Source organism: Pelophylax lessonae, assembly GCF_965119305.1.
Source record: "Pelophylax lessonae genome assembly, chromosome: 2".
NCBI classification, from domain to species: Eukaryota; Metazoa; Chordata; class Amphibia; order Anura; family Ranidae; genus Pelophylax; species Pelophylax lessonae.
This window is the reverse complement of record NC_138769.1, coordinates 133918877-133932631: the sequence shown is the minus strand read 5'-3', so window position 1 is coordinate 133932631 and position 13755 is coordinate 133918877. Positions and strand designations below refer to the sequence as shown.

Sequence of the window (13755 nt, the reverse complement as noted above, 5' to 3'; positions counted from 1 at the left end):
GGATAAAGGTACGCACCAAGGAATGTGTGGCCAATGGACATTGATAGAAAAACCGCCAAGGCTTAAACCTGGCCAGGCGCTGCTCAACCCCCCTTTGGAGGAAAGCCAAGATCCAAGCCACTGAAAAGGAGTGAGGGAGAACCCCAAGAGACTCACCCCACATAATATATGTCTTCCAAGTACAATTGTGGACCTTCCTAGAGGTAGATTTTCTAGCCTTTAACAGAGTAGGAATCACCAATTCAGACAAACCTCCTTCCTACAGCACCTGGCTTTCAACAGCCAAGCCATTAAAGCGAGCAACTGTAGAGCAGGATAGAAGATTGGCCCTTGGGACAACAGATCTTCCTTGAGAAGAAGTCTCCAAGGAGAATCAGCGACCAGCTGTAACGGATCGGCGTATTAAGACCGGCGAGGCCAGTCTGGAGCCACTAGAATGACCGGAATCCCTTCTGCCTTGATCCTGCACAGGAGTCTTGGCAGAAGTTTGAGAGGAGGAAGGCGTAAATCAGACGGCACTGACTCCAAGGAGCCACTAATGCGTCTGTGGCATCGGTCAGAGGATCCCAAGACCGTGCCACAAACCTCTGTACCTTCCTTGGAATGTATACAGCAGAGAGAGCTGGAACAAATCGGTCTAGCCACCTTAGAATGCTGACTACTTCCCAAGCCGCCAGGACACTTCTTGTGCCCCCTTGGTGTATAAAATAGACCATGGCTGTGGCATTGTCTGATTGAATTTGTTCCCGACACCCCTAATGACGAATTGTCCAATGATCCTGGCAAAGACTGATCGCTCGGAGTTCCAGTACATTAATCAGCAGTCTGGACTCTCTCCTGACTAGGCAGAAAAAAACTGAGTGCCTATTGCTGAGAGTGGGAGTATACTCCCTGGGACTGCCCCATAGGAAAAGTCAAGCTTTTTCCTGCCTAGTGTCCTACTCCTGTAGGGGATAGTATAACTCAATGGTCAAAATAAGGATCTGTGTCCGTCAATGAACAAAAGAGAAATTTCCACTCCCGCTGGCCACAGTCCAGTCCTCCTAAAGTCTGAAGGACAATAAACTGATCCTTTGTTTAGAAAGCTTGGAGACCCCCTCTATAGGATCAACTTGACAGGCATCCAGCATTTTCAGAAGAAAGGGTCATCAATGACAGCCTACCTATTCTTTCAGTACAGGTTTCCTTTAGTATGTGATGCTATACATTCTCAAATGTGCAATGAAATTATAAATAGTCTCACAACATTCAAACTCTAATTTGCTTGTCCATCTTTTACTGACCTACCTTCATTAAGTGTGGGATTAAAAAAACCAAAATCACACTCCTCACCTAGGTGGATGCAGCATCAGTCAGATGTTGCATCTGCCCCTGCTGCCTCTAAGACCTAGAACTGACCAATCAAAGACCGCTGATCTCTCAGTTCTTGGTCTTCAGTGAGCAGAGAGCTGGTGAGTGGCAGTCATTGGCTCTCTGCTCTGCCCCTCCAGCATTTACTGGAGCACAGGGTTGTGGAGGAGGCGGGAGTGGCTGACTCAGACTCTCAGTGGCACGCTGAGAGGCTGAGCCAGCTGCCAATCGGGCATATGGGTGGATCCTGACATTAAAGTCGGGGTCTCTTTCCAGAGTCTGGACCAGCTGAGTGATGTCAGCCAACAGCAGACTTTAGCCCGCTGTCAGCTGAATACAGATCACTGGAGTGCAGAATGAACTGCACTCCTGTGACCCATTCAAATAGTAGGGCCAAAAAGAGCTTTGAACCTACTTTTCCGTTTAAAGAGCTTAAACCTCATTGGCCATTCTATGTTACCATAATTTATCATTGTGCCCTACACTAACTTATTAATCTGACATGCTACTGTAGCCAAACATGTTTTCATGCTAGCACTATTGCCACACATATTAACATAAAAGGTGGGTGTTTGTTTGGAAAAGGTAATAATATCTGTGTTTTCTCTGTCAGAATGCAGAAGTCACAAAACAGATGACTTTGGCTCGAGAAGCTCTGGGGGATGTGGAACGCTCCAAGAAAGAGCTGGAGGTTTCATATCAGCGTGTTAATGAGCACACGCAGAGGAAGGTGAGTTACATCTTCTTTTCTCACACTATTGTATCACCATTATAAATCAATAAGATGTGCAAAAATGTGAACACTGTAAAGCTGTATTGTAATTTTTAGACTGTAGTGGTCTTATTGTTCCACATTTTAATAATAGGTTTTAAACCTTTGTTGCCAATTTTTTAAGTTCCCTATCTGACCTTTATTTAGAAAACATGTAGTAAAAAGGCATATAAAAGATATACAGCACACAATCCTGTAACAATAGACCATTACACAGCAGTGTCTAATATATTAATATAATAAACTTCTGGTCTGCGATAGCTCAACATTTGCATGTGTGTGGATGTAACTGTTGATTATCTAATATAATTTACATAAAACAATTCTTAAAAAGGTAATAACTAAAATTGATATACTGTATTTGGAGTTGATTTTATGGCATATTGCAAGAGAAGAGGGAAGTGGGTTTAGTGAGAAATCATCCAGAGAGGTAAGACATGGTTCTCAACAGGTGCATCATGGGAGCAACATCATGAGCCTCTGATTTGTCTTGGCAAATTTCATGCTTTTTTTGTATGGTAAAGCAGCATTGTTTATAGCTATCCATTCTATTATGGTTGAATAAATTGATGTTTTATACCTCTCATTCAGCTATACTCAGTAGTGATGTACCCCTGGCTTGTTTCCTGGCTGTTATTCTAATCCAGTGGCTTCAATACTTTGAGTCACAGAGCTGGGATAAACATGTATATCAGGAAAGTTAGGGCTGCTAGACTGGATACTTATTCCGGATCAGTGACTCCGAAATTGCTAAGTTATTGAATCAACATGAGAGCCAGGGAAATATTTTTAGAAAAAGTGGACAGCGACGGCCTCCATATTTCCATAGGGGTTTTCTAGACAACAGTGTTTTCAGCTTTCCCTTTTTGTAATTCCCACACTGGCATTCATATCCGATTATTCAAAGACACAAAAAAGTTAGGGTGATTTCCAGCCTAAAAAAAGAAATCTGGAATAAAAATGTTGTATATTAAAAGTACAGGACCTTTGCGTTAACTATGTATATATAGGTGTATTTAGCAGTTTTTTGGATAAAATAGCCCCCCAATATATTCTGTTTTTCATCCAAGCAAATACCAAGGACATGCATTTCGCAATAAGGGATGTATGGATGTCAATCCATCCTTTGAAACCATGTATAAATATGCTTGGAAGATAAAATACCCATTTAAGTGTTAGTTTTTTTTCCTTACCCTTTTTGATTTATCTTGACCTACAGCACTGTAGTCTGCAAACAGATCAGAAAATGAGCAAGTGAAGTAAGTGTACTGGAAGATTAGTCTTAAAACCTAATGAAGTACAATATAGGGTGTTACATTTCCAGAATAAATGTATGCAGAGGCGAAAAAAAGGAGACCTAAATTCATTTGCAAAACAAAAATATTCCACAGACCTGTGCATGAAATAGTTGTCTTTTTATATTAATTTAGCAAAAATGTTGAGCAGGGAATCTCCTTGTTAAAGATGTAAAAGGTCATTTCATTTAACAATGTGATTACAGTTTGAAGAATGATCTTGGAAAGGTCTTGTAAATAAGGCGGGGTATTTTTTTTTCTAGGCACAGGAGCAGATACAACAAATGGATGACTTACAAGGGGCATTCGAGAACAGTAAACAGGAGATTCAGCTTCTGAAAAGCAGCATGCAAACCTCCAAGCAGGTATACTGGTTTAATTATAATTACTGTTTTACATTATGGCTTGGCTTACTTTTTGTAACTAGTTCTAATCATTGTAATGAATTGATTACACATGACCTATGTATTTGAGCAAGGGATTCATAAAGGTCAGGGATCCTCAAACTACGGCCCTCCAGTTGTTGCGGAACTACACATCCCATGAGGCATTGTAAAACTCTGACATTCACAGATGATGGGAAGTGTAGTTCCTGAACACCTGGAGGGCCATAGTTTGGAGACCGCTGATATAGGGGGTCCCTTGCTGGCCACAGAGATTCTCTAATTTGATAGTGAGTTGGCAAGAGGTAAAGAAGAAACCTCCATATACATATCAGTTTTTGGTAGATGCTATAGGGTTAACCACCCAACAGTTGTCCTTTCTTTTTGTGACCCTCACTGATGAGTTCTCTCTGCTTGAGTTTCTGAGTCTGCTAACCCACTGTTGGGAATTTTTGTTCTCTGTTGCAGTGCATGTTTGTTTAATTGTATAGAGAGTGTAAAAAGGTGCTGGAAGGTATAGAAACATAGAAGAGTAATGCTACAAAAAGACCAAACTGAGTCTGCCCCTTATTTATTTTTATTTTTTGTTGCTTTCCAGTTTTTTGTTTTTCAAGTTTTTTGTCTTAGTGCATCCCGAGCATATTTAAGTGCCGGGTCACACTTGTGCGATGCGGGAAGGCTGCGAATTCACAGCCTGTTCCCGCATCGCAAACGCACATCTGGCAGTTCACACTGCCATATGCAATACGCAGGGGGTGTCTATTAAATGTTAACGACACCCCCAGTTTGATCGCATATCGCAGTGCGATCTGACAGTTCGCACAGGATCGGATCGCACAAGTGTGAACCACTGTGAGATCCGATCCTGATGCGGCTGAAAAAAAGGGTCATGTGCCACTTTTGTGCGGGTGCAGTGCGAATTTAGCCATACAAAGTGTATGGCTGAATTTGCACTGCACATCCGATCTCATGTAATGAAGGAGCAGTGCGCTCCGATATTACATGCAATCGCCGCACACGCTATAGTGTGAACCGGCACCAAATTCAGTGACTGTTGACTGGCTTACTTGTAAGTAGATCCAAGCATCAACTACTGTTTTGATGAAACGATACTAATAATTTCTAAGATTAGTTTTAAACCTATGTATTTTTTTGTGTGTTTTGCAGTTTACAGAAATGCACTACAGTCTATTTAACAGGGTTTCCTATGGTACATGCTCACATCTATGTGTTTCCCGCAGCAGATTGCGTTTTGCTTGTTATACTTCAATGGATCTGCACTATAAATGCAAGTGTTGTGTTGATGCGTTTGCATTTTGCGTTTTTTATACTCTCAATAACACATTGTGTATAACAGTTTTTTTAAGGAGGGGGCCGGGAAGCTGGTCACTGCATCCTTAACAGCCGATTAGTCATCAGCTGTCAGCGTGCTTCCCCATTGACAGCTGAATGTAAAAACAAGCATTGCCATCAATAAATAAATCTGCAAAGAAAAATGGCGTTGGGTCCCCCCCAATTCCTTTGGGTCTGGTATAGATTTTTAGGGGAATCCCATGCCAAAATTAAAAAAAAGTAAAGAAAATGTCATGGGTTCCCCCCAAATCCGTACCAGACCCTTATCCGAGCATGTAGCCTGGCTGGAACCATACCAGGCCACATGCCCTCCACAGGGGGGTGGGAGCTTTGGGGGCATGGGGGGTTCTGCCATCATGGACCAGTGCATGCTGAACCGCTGATTTCACAGGGGGGCGGTGCCACCAGGTGACATCACCAGGTGGCCCTGCCTCTTAGCTATTTATGAACTGTGACACGGTGGAGCAGGCAAGAGGTGGGAGCCTTTGACTCGGGCAGAGCTTTTTTTTCTTTTCTTTTTTGCGGGTCTGGCATTACGCCAGGAATCGTGATTGACGATGGATTTACACCAGGGGACATTTTTTTTTTTTTGATAAAGGAATTGTTAAAAACTCGTGTAGGTTCCGAAGGGCCTGTTATGGATTGGGGGGGAGACTTCACACAGTTTTTACATTCAGCTGTCAGCGAGCTTCCCTAATGACTCATCGGTTGTTAAGGACGCAGTGGACAGCTTCCCATCTCGCTCCTTAAAGCGGAGTTCCGGCCTCAAAATCGAAGAAATCGATTTTGGGCCATCCGCTTGCTAAGGGCCACCTGAAAAAGAAATTGATGCTCCCAATTTATTTTTTTTTGTTCACTTACCTTGATATTGAAGAAAATATACTCACCTTCCTTCCACTTCTTCCCTCGGCGGCCGCGGCCCGTGCCGTCACTTCTGGCTTGCGATGACTGCTGGGAGCGATGACGTTCAGCCCCTGCACCAGCCCCGCTCGTCACTTCTGGTGCAGGCGCGGCATTCCCTGCTAAACAGCTTCTGGGCATGCACCGGCCCCTATTGCACACCTGTGTGTATTAGCAAAAATACCAAACCTTCAATTTTTCCACTTACCAAGAAATGAAATAGAACAGGACCTAGTACAGACAGTCCCCGGGTTACAAACATCTGACTTACAAACGACTCCTACTTACAAATGGAGGGAGACAACAGGAAGTGAGGAGAAATCTACCCCTAGGAAGGGAAATTCACTCCTGTAAGAGTTCTCATGGGAAAAGGTGTTCCCACTGAAGCTTTATCACCAATCCTTGTTTCTATAACAACCCAAAATTTTCAAAATTCAGTTGTCAGAGGGACAGAAAGTGAGGTGACATCTTCTGACAGTGGTACAGACAGCAAAACCATTGTTACAGGGGTGTTAAGCCTTCCCTATGCTATCCAAAAAACTTAAAATTATTTTTTTGGGCTGGAGCTACACTTAAAAATAATGTACCTTCCGACTCACATACAAATTAAACTTAAGAACAAACCTACAGATCCTATCTTGTTTGTATCCCAAGGACTGCCTGTACAGAGCCTTGTGGTACACCACTAGTTAATGGTTTCTGTTCTGAATGAACCCCATTAACAGCTACACTCCTTCATACAACTGCATATCCACAGAAGCACCCAAAGGTTGAAGTGATTCTAAAGTCTCTTTTTTTTTTTGTTAAAAATAACAAACATGTTATACTTACCTGCTCTGTGCAGTGGTTTTGCACAGAGCAGCCCAGATCCTCCTTATCTCTGGTTCTTTGCCGGCACTCCTGACCCCTCCCTCCTTCCGAGTGCCCCAAAAAGCAAGCAGCTTGCTTAGGGGGCACCCGAGCCGAGCCAAAGCTCCCTGTGTCCATTCAGACAGGGAGCCATGGCCCGTCCCCCCCCTCTCTCTCTCCTCATTGGCTCACTGACTTTGATTGACAGCAGTAGTCCCAGATAGCTGAGCCTCTTGTGTAACATCGCTGGATCGAGATGGGACTCAGGTAAGTATTAGGGGGGCTGATGAGCACAGAAGGCTTTTTAACTTAATGCATAGAACGCTTTAAGGTAAAAAAAAAAAAAAAACTTCTGCCTTTACAACCACTTTAAGTCCTAGTTTGTACAGTTTTATTTTGAGATCATTTTGTGGAACTGTTTTAAATGCTTGGGCCAAAATATTTTGTAATATAGTGAACATTGAAGTGATCTAACATTATCTGCCCTCAGTAAAGCCATGCTGCACTGGGTCCAACAAGTTGTGTGTTTTTTTTTTCAATGATCATTGATTTCTCCTTTTAGGAGAGATGTCATTCATTTTACAACTACAGATGTTAAACTTACTGACTTATACTTGCCAGCTTCCTCCTTGCTACTGTTCTAATGGATAGGTACAATATCAGCTGTCTGCCAGTCATGGGGAACTGCTAGAGGAGACTGATTAAACAGATCAGTTATTGGTCCAACAACTATACCTCAAAGTTCTCTTTAACCACTCCTGGACCGGAAGGATTTACCCCCTTAATGACCAGGCCATATTTTGCGATTCGGCACTGCGTTATTTTAACGGACAATCGCGTGGTCATGCAACGCTGTACCCAAATAAAATTGATGTCCGTTTTTCCCCACAAATAGAGCTTTCTTTTGGTGGTATTTGATCACCTCTGCAATCTTTTTTTTTTTTTTTTGCGCTATAAAAAAAAAAAACAGAGCGACAATTCTGAAAAAAAAAAAAAAAACAATATTTTTAACATTCTGCTATATAACATCCCCCCCCCAAAAAAAATGTAAAAATCAATTTTTTTTTAAATATTAGGCCAATTGGTTTTCTGATACATATTTTTGGTAAAAAAAAAAAGCAGCCACCACAACTAATGATTGGATGTAAAAAAAATTGAAAATGCAATATAATGCATTTTTTGTTTTGGGTTTAATACTGCTTTAAACAAGTTAGTTCATCTATTGCCTCTGTTTTTGAAAATAAACCTTCACTGCTAGAACCAATATAATCCTCAGTTTGTTTTGTTAGTGCAATTCACTCCTGAGACTAGAGAGGAATGTTTTTTAAGAGTTTGCTACATTTTGGTCTCCCTCCCCTTATGTATTGTACCTAGTTTTCATTTTTTTGATCTCATATTATAGGATACTATACAGCACAGGTGTCAAACACAAGGCCCTCCAGGCCATTTCATGTGGCCCTCGCACCTCTCCTGCAGCTGCAGGACCCCACTGCCCCCCTTGTCTCTGCCCCCACCTTGTCTCTGTAGTAGCAGAGAAGACAGAACTCCTTTGCCAAATCCTGCACTCCTCTGTGCAGCTGCAGAAAGGCTTGTCTTTGCTCACTATCCCCCGCCCCCTTCTCAGCAGTCCACAGCAGAGAGGAGGGCAGAACTCCTCTTACAGATCCTACACCTCTCTGTGTAGCCGCAACACCACCTTGCCTCTCCCTCCCCTGGTCTCAGCATTCAGCAGACTCTGGAAGCTGACTCCAGCCCTCCTCTGGTTCTCCTCCAGACCCTGCACTTCCTCCGAAATCCACCCTCATCTTCTTCCTGGCAGCAGCACAAGGTTAGGGGGTGCATTGTGATGTAAGGAAGGTTGGATGACTCTTAACTTTTGATGGTGGGGGGGCTCTTGACATCTCATGTAAGGGTGTAAGGGGGCGTGGGGTGCTCTGGAAATCTAATCTTACAGATAATACTGGCCCTTTGAGAGCAACCATAATGCTGATGCGGCCCGCAATGAAATTGAGTTTGACACCCCTGCTATAAAGGATACTTGTGCTCACCGTTTATTGACCCCTGGCATTTTTACGCTAACCTGTTAATTTATTTATTTCAAAATTAACCCCAAACCTTCTCCTACCTCAACATATGACAATCAATCCCCATTTGTCAGTACCAGGTCTAAAATATGATCTCTTCTAATTGAGCTTTTAGATTATTGTTTTAGAGAAACCCCTTTCGATACCTCAACATATTTCTGCTTGCAAGTACAATTTTAAAACCCCGGTAATATTCAGCATTAACAAATACCCTATAATTAAAACCTATATCTAGGGGGAAAAAAATCTTCCCTGGTAGTGGGGCTGCCCCCGTACTTCAAGATTTAAATGCTTGTTTATGTTGAGGGGACCAAGAATGACAGTTTTACCTACCTAGTCCTCTGCTCCCCTGGCAGACGGAGCCCTCATTTACTCCCATATGCATGGCAGTGGACCGTCCCATGGCATCTTCACATTTAATGCAAGGCTTTGGGCCCCGCGTTGGTCTTGATGACTCAGAACACCTGCAACTCCCGAGAAGAAGAGTCTGCAGGGACTGGACGCAGGGCCGTTTGAAGGAATTTGGGAGCCCCAAGCAAAATGGACATGGAGGCCCCCCCACACACACGCAAAGCCTACAGGAACCACAGCATAGCCATACAGTTTAAAGTCACCCACACTTTATATAAATAAAAAATGAGTACAGTGCAAATAATGCTTGAAAAAATATTTGAAATTTGAACATTTTCAACAAATTGAACATTTGCAAAAAACACCACTGTACCATAAAATCAAATATACATTAAAAAGTGCACAATAACTAAATCTAACATACTTACACACACACACACACACTCACATTAACATTTTTCAGTTCTCACAAACATGTGCAAATTATCTAAAACTGTTGTTTGCGAGCCTTGTTTTCTGCAAAGGCAATCACAATGTCCTCCATGTCCAAAGACTGGTGAACATCACCCTCAATTGACATAAGTGCCAGTCCTGGGAGCCTTTCTTGGCCCATGGTGGACCTCATGTAATTTTTTATCAGCTTCAAAGCTGAAAAGCTCCTCTCAACAGAGGCCACTGACACAGGGAGAGTCAGGAGTAGACACGCAAAGCAATGCTTAAATTACTGTACAAATCCAGTAGCTTCTCACTGTATGTGTAATTAAGCATGTCAAATGGGGAAGTTGCTACATGGTCTGGAAAAGTGTAGAGAGATGAATTGGTCAAATTTTTGCATGAAAAAATGGAGTAACAGACTGTCAGTGTGATCATACCTGTCGCTGGCCTGGTCCGGTCCACATGTGTGAGGAGGATGTGATGACTCGTGGTGTGTCTCTCTCTGGCGAAGTTCGCGGGCCTGGTGGGGTGGCGCCACTCCCGCGCGCGGTTTAGAATGCCTAGGCTGGGACGGGGCTGGTGCGCACTGCGCAGATGCGCGCCGCCGCTGCACACTCTCCCCCTAGCGAGCCGGCGCAGTGTGATGTCATGCCGCTCCTCCGCTGTGCGCCCGCCTGCCAGCCTGTCACAGGCCGCCTGTGTGTTGTGAGGCCGGCCTGTGTATGTGAGGCGCGGCGCGCGGCTTTGTGTTTTGGGTTTTTGGGATCATGTCAGTCTGTGTCTTGGGTCTTGGGGCCCCAGGCCAGCACGGGGCCCCAAGCAATTGCTTGTTTTGCCTGCCTTGACGCGACGGGCCTGACTGGACGTACAACTTGGAAAGAGTCTGTGAGAGCTGCCCCTAGTCCTCCTAAATGAGCATTTTTTTACCCTTACCCAATGCTCCTTACCCTGCAAGAAGCATTTTAATTTCCTTGGAGTTCAGTTTTAAAATATCTTTCTTTAATGCAATTTAAGGAGAAAGTCATTTGTACAGAAAGCACATTTTTCTGGGACAAATCATTGATGCCAAGGTGTACAAAAACATTGACATTGCACCCTTGACTGGCTCTCTTGACAATATTTAGAATATGCCTCTTATCTCTCCTGACAGTATCGCTGGGTAAGCACCTAATTTCATTTGACACTTCCAGACCATTTTCTAGAAAAACACTTGAATCACTAACACAAATACTGCTTCTCTATGCAGCAACCTCAATCATGAAAGCTGCCTCATTTGTTGTAACAACATTGCAACATTGGTTATAAAATTTACTTTTGGCAAGGCAATTTCTTTCTTAGGAATCTCCACCCTATGCCCTTCTTTATTTAGGGACGTCCACCCTATTCCCAGAAGGCTTACACACAGCAATGCTTGCAACATAAGTAGCAGCATCTAGTTCAGAAAAAACACTATAAGGCTATATAGTAACAGACCAAAGGCTAAATGTTTGTGGTCCACAATCCTCACTCTACCACAGTGCCCTTCTCCTGCCCAGTCTTTGTTGAGAAAGCAAGCAAGCAAGCAACCCAGCTTCCAAAGAGTACTACAGAAAACAACAAATAGTTAAATAGTTAGTCTGATTGAAAAAAGACACAAGTCCATCATATTTGAACCAACAGAAGGAAAACAAAATTATACAATCCTATACCCACAGTTGGCCCAAAAGAAGGAAAAAACCCAATAAAGCATGATCCAATTTGCTCCATCGGTGAAAAAATTCCTTCCTAATCCCCCAAGAGGCAATTGGATGTTCCTTGGATCAACTTTACCTATAAATATTAATATTCAGTTATATTATGTGTATCTAGGAAAGAATCCAGGCCTTTCTGAAAAAAATCTACTGAGCTGGCCAGAACTGCCTCTTAAGGGCGCAATTATTCCACATTTTCACAGCTCTTACTGTGAAGAAGCCCTTTCATATTTGGAGATGAAATCTCTTTTCCTCCAGACGTAAAGAGTGCCCCTTTGTCCTCGTTAAAATGAAAAACTCAACACTAAGTTCACTATATGGACCCCTTATGTATTTGTACACATTGATCATATCCCCCCTTAACCTTCCTAGCAGTATTCCCGAGCGTGACTCGGGGTTAGATTCCCGAGCCACACTCGGGGTACTGCTAGGAAGATCGCTGGATCCTGGTAGAGGTTTTACTTACCTTTTCTCCGGGATCCAGCGAAGAATGCGGGCGGTATGCGGCGGCGGAGCTTCCTCCCGATCGTCTGCGAGCCTCGGCTTCCGTCTCCGGCGACATGACGTTTGCAGGGGGGTGGAACCGGCGGCAAATTCAAATGTAAAACACAACAAACACACTGATACCATTCAAAATAAAAAAAAATCACATTACATTGCCCCCCAGTGCCTTTTCCTGCATGTTTACTGTACTTTTTATGTAAATATATATATATATATATATATATATATATATATATATATATATATACATATAGATAGATATATATATATATATATCTACATATATACACACACATATATATATATATATATATATATATATATATATACGTAATTCTTGTGAATGAGCAGCCCAAACCAACTGTATACATAATATAATATATGTATACATATATATATATATATATATATAATATATATAATAAATGTTTACAGTTGGTTTGGGCTGCTCATTCACAAGAATTACATGCAAAATAATGGTACCGCTTTCAGCACCTAAAATCCAAAAGAATTGTAACGCTGAGCGCTCCGGTCCCTGCTTCTGGACCGGAGCGCTCGCAGCGTTCGTTCCAGATCCACTCACCTGTGCCCGCTCCGGCTCCCTCCTCCGCTCCCCGCTCCGGCTCCCTCCTCCGCTCCCCGCTCACATGGTTCCCGGAGCGCGCGCCCCTGCACCATAGGGCGCGCGCGCGCAGGTCGTTTGAAATTTAAGGGGCCTGTGCACCAGTAATTGGTGCCTGGTCCAAACCTCCCTTCCTGTTTCCTGTGACCTGTGACCTGTTTCCTGTTTCCTGTGACCTGTTTCCTGTGACCTGTTTCCTGTTTCCTATATAAGTGACCTGCCCCTTCCAGCCATTGCCGGATCTTTGTTGCCTTGTTGCCTTAGTGAAAGCGTTATTTGTGTAATCCTTTGCCTGTTGCCGAACCCTTTGCTAACGACTATCGCCTCTGAACCTGTGCTGCCTGCCCTGACCTTTGCTACGTCTGACTACGCCTCTGCCTGTCCCTTTTGTACTACGCCTATATCAGCAGTCGGTGAGGTTGAGCCGCTACCAGAGGACACGACCTGGTAGTTACCGCCGCAGCAAGCCCATCCCGCCTTGCGGCGGGCTCTGGTGAAAACCAGTAACTATTTAGAACCGATCCTCCGGTACGGTCCACGCCAATCCCTCACTGACACAGCGGATCCACTCCCTGCACCGCTCCTGCTACCAGTCCGGACCCTGACAAGAATCATACCACCAGGGAGGTTAATCTCCTCGTGTCAAAAGAGAGTACATTCAGTTCCTCTTATCTTTTCTCATAGCTGAGCTCCTCCATGCCTCTTATCAGTTTTGGTTGCCCTTCTCTGCACTTTCACTAATCCCCCAATATCCTTTTTATGAACCGTTGCCAAAAACTGAACTGCATACTCCAGATGAGGTCTTACTAATGAATTGTACACGGGTAAACATCTTCAAAAAATGTTGGTAAAAACAAATATAGGTACTTATCAAGGACAATCTACTGTCTCTTGGTTTTTTCAAACTACTAATGTTCCAACAATGCACTTGGCTCCCCTTTACTTCTGTCTTGATGCATTCACAATGAGAAAAACTCCCAGGTAGACAGAGCAGATTTGGTAAATATGGCTTTAGCACAAGAAGCCAAGGGCTGACTCGGCTACAGGCTTTGCCTATAATTATAGTATTACTTTTGGGTGGGCTGTTCTTTTAAAGATTGAAAGGAGACAGAACGTGTATTCTTGGT

General features: G+C 43.3%; 1 protein-coding gene across 1 annotated transcript in view; it reads left to right on the top strand.

Annotated features, from left to right (window-relative positions):
- HIP1 (huntingtin interacting protein 1) overlaps nt 1-13755 on the top strand; it is a 260017-nt gene that overhangs the window by 193184 nt on the left and 53078 nt on the right. Inside the window, exons 16-17 of the mRNA XM_082244525.1 lie at nt 1964-2080; nt 3681-3782. Of these exons, the coding sequence (XP_082100651.1) occupies nt 1964-2080; nt 3681-3782 (219 nt within the window). The remainder of the gene's footprint in view (nt 1-1963; nt 2081-3680; nt 3783-13755) is intronic.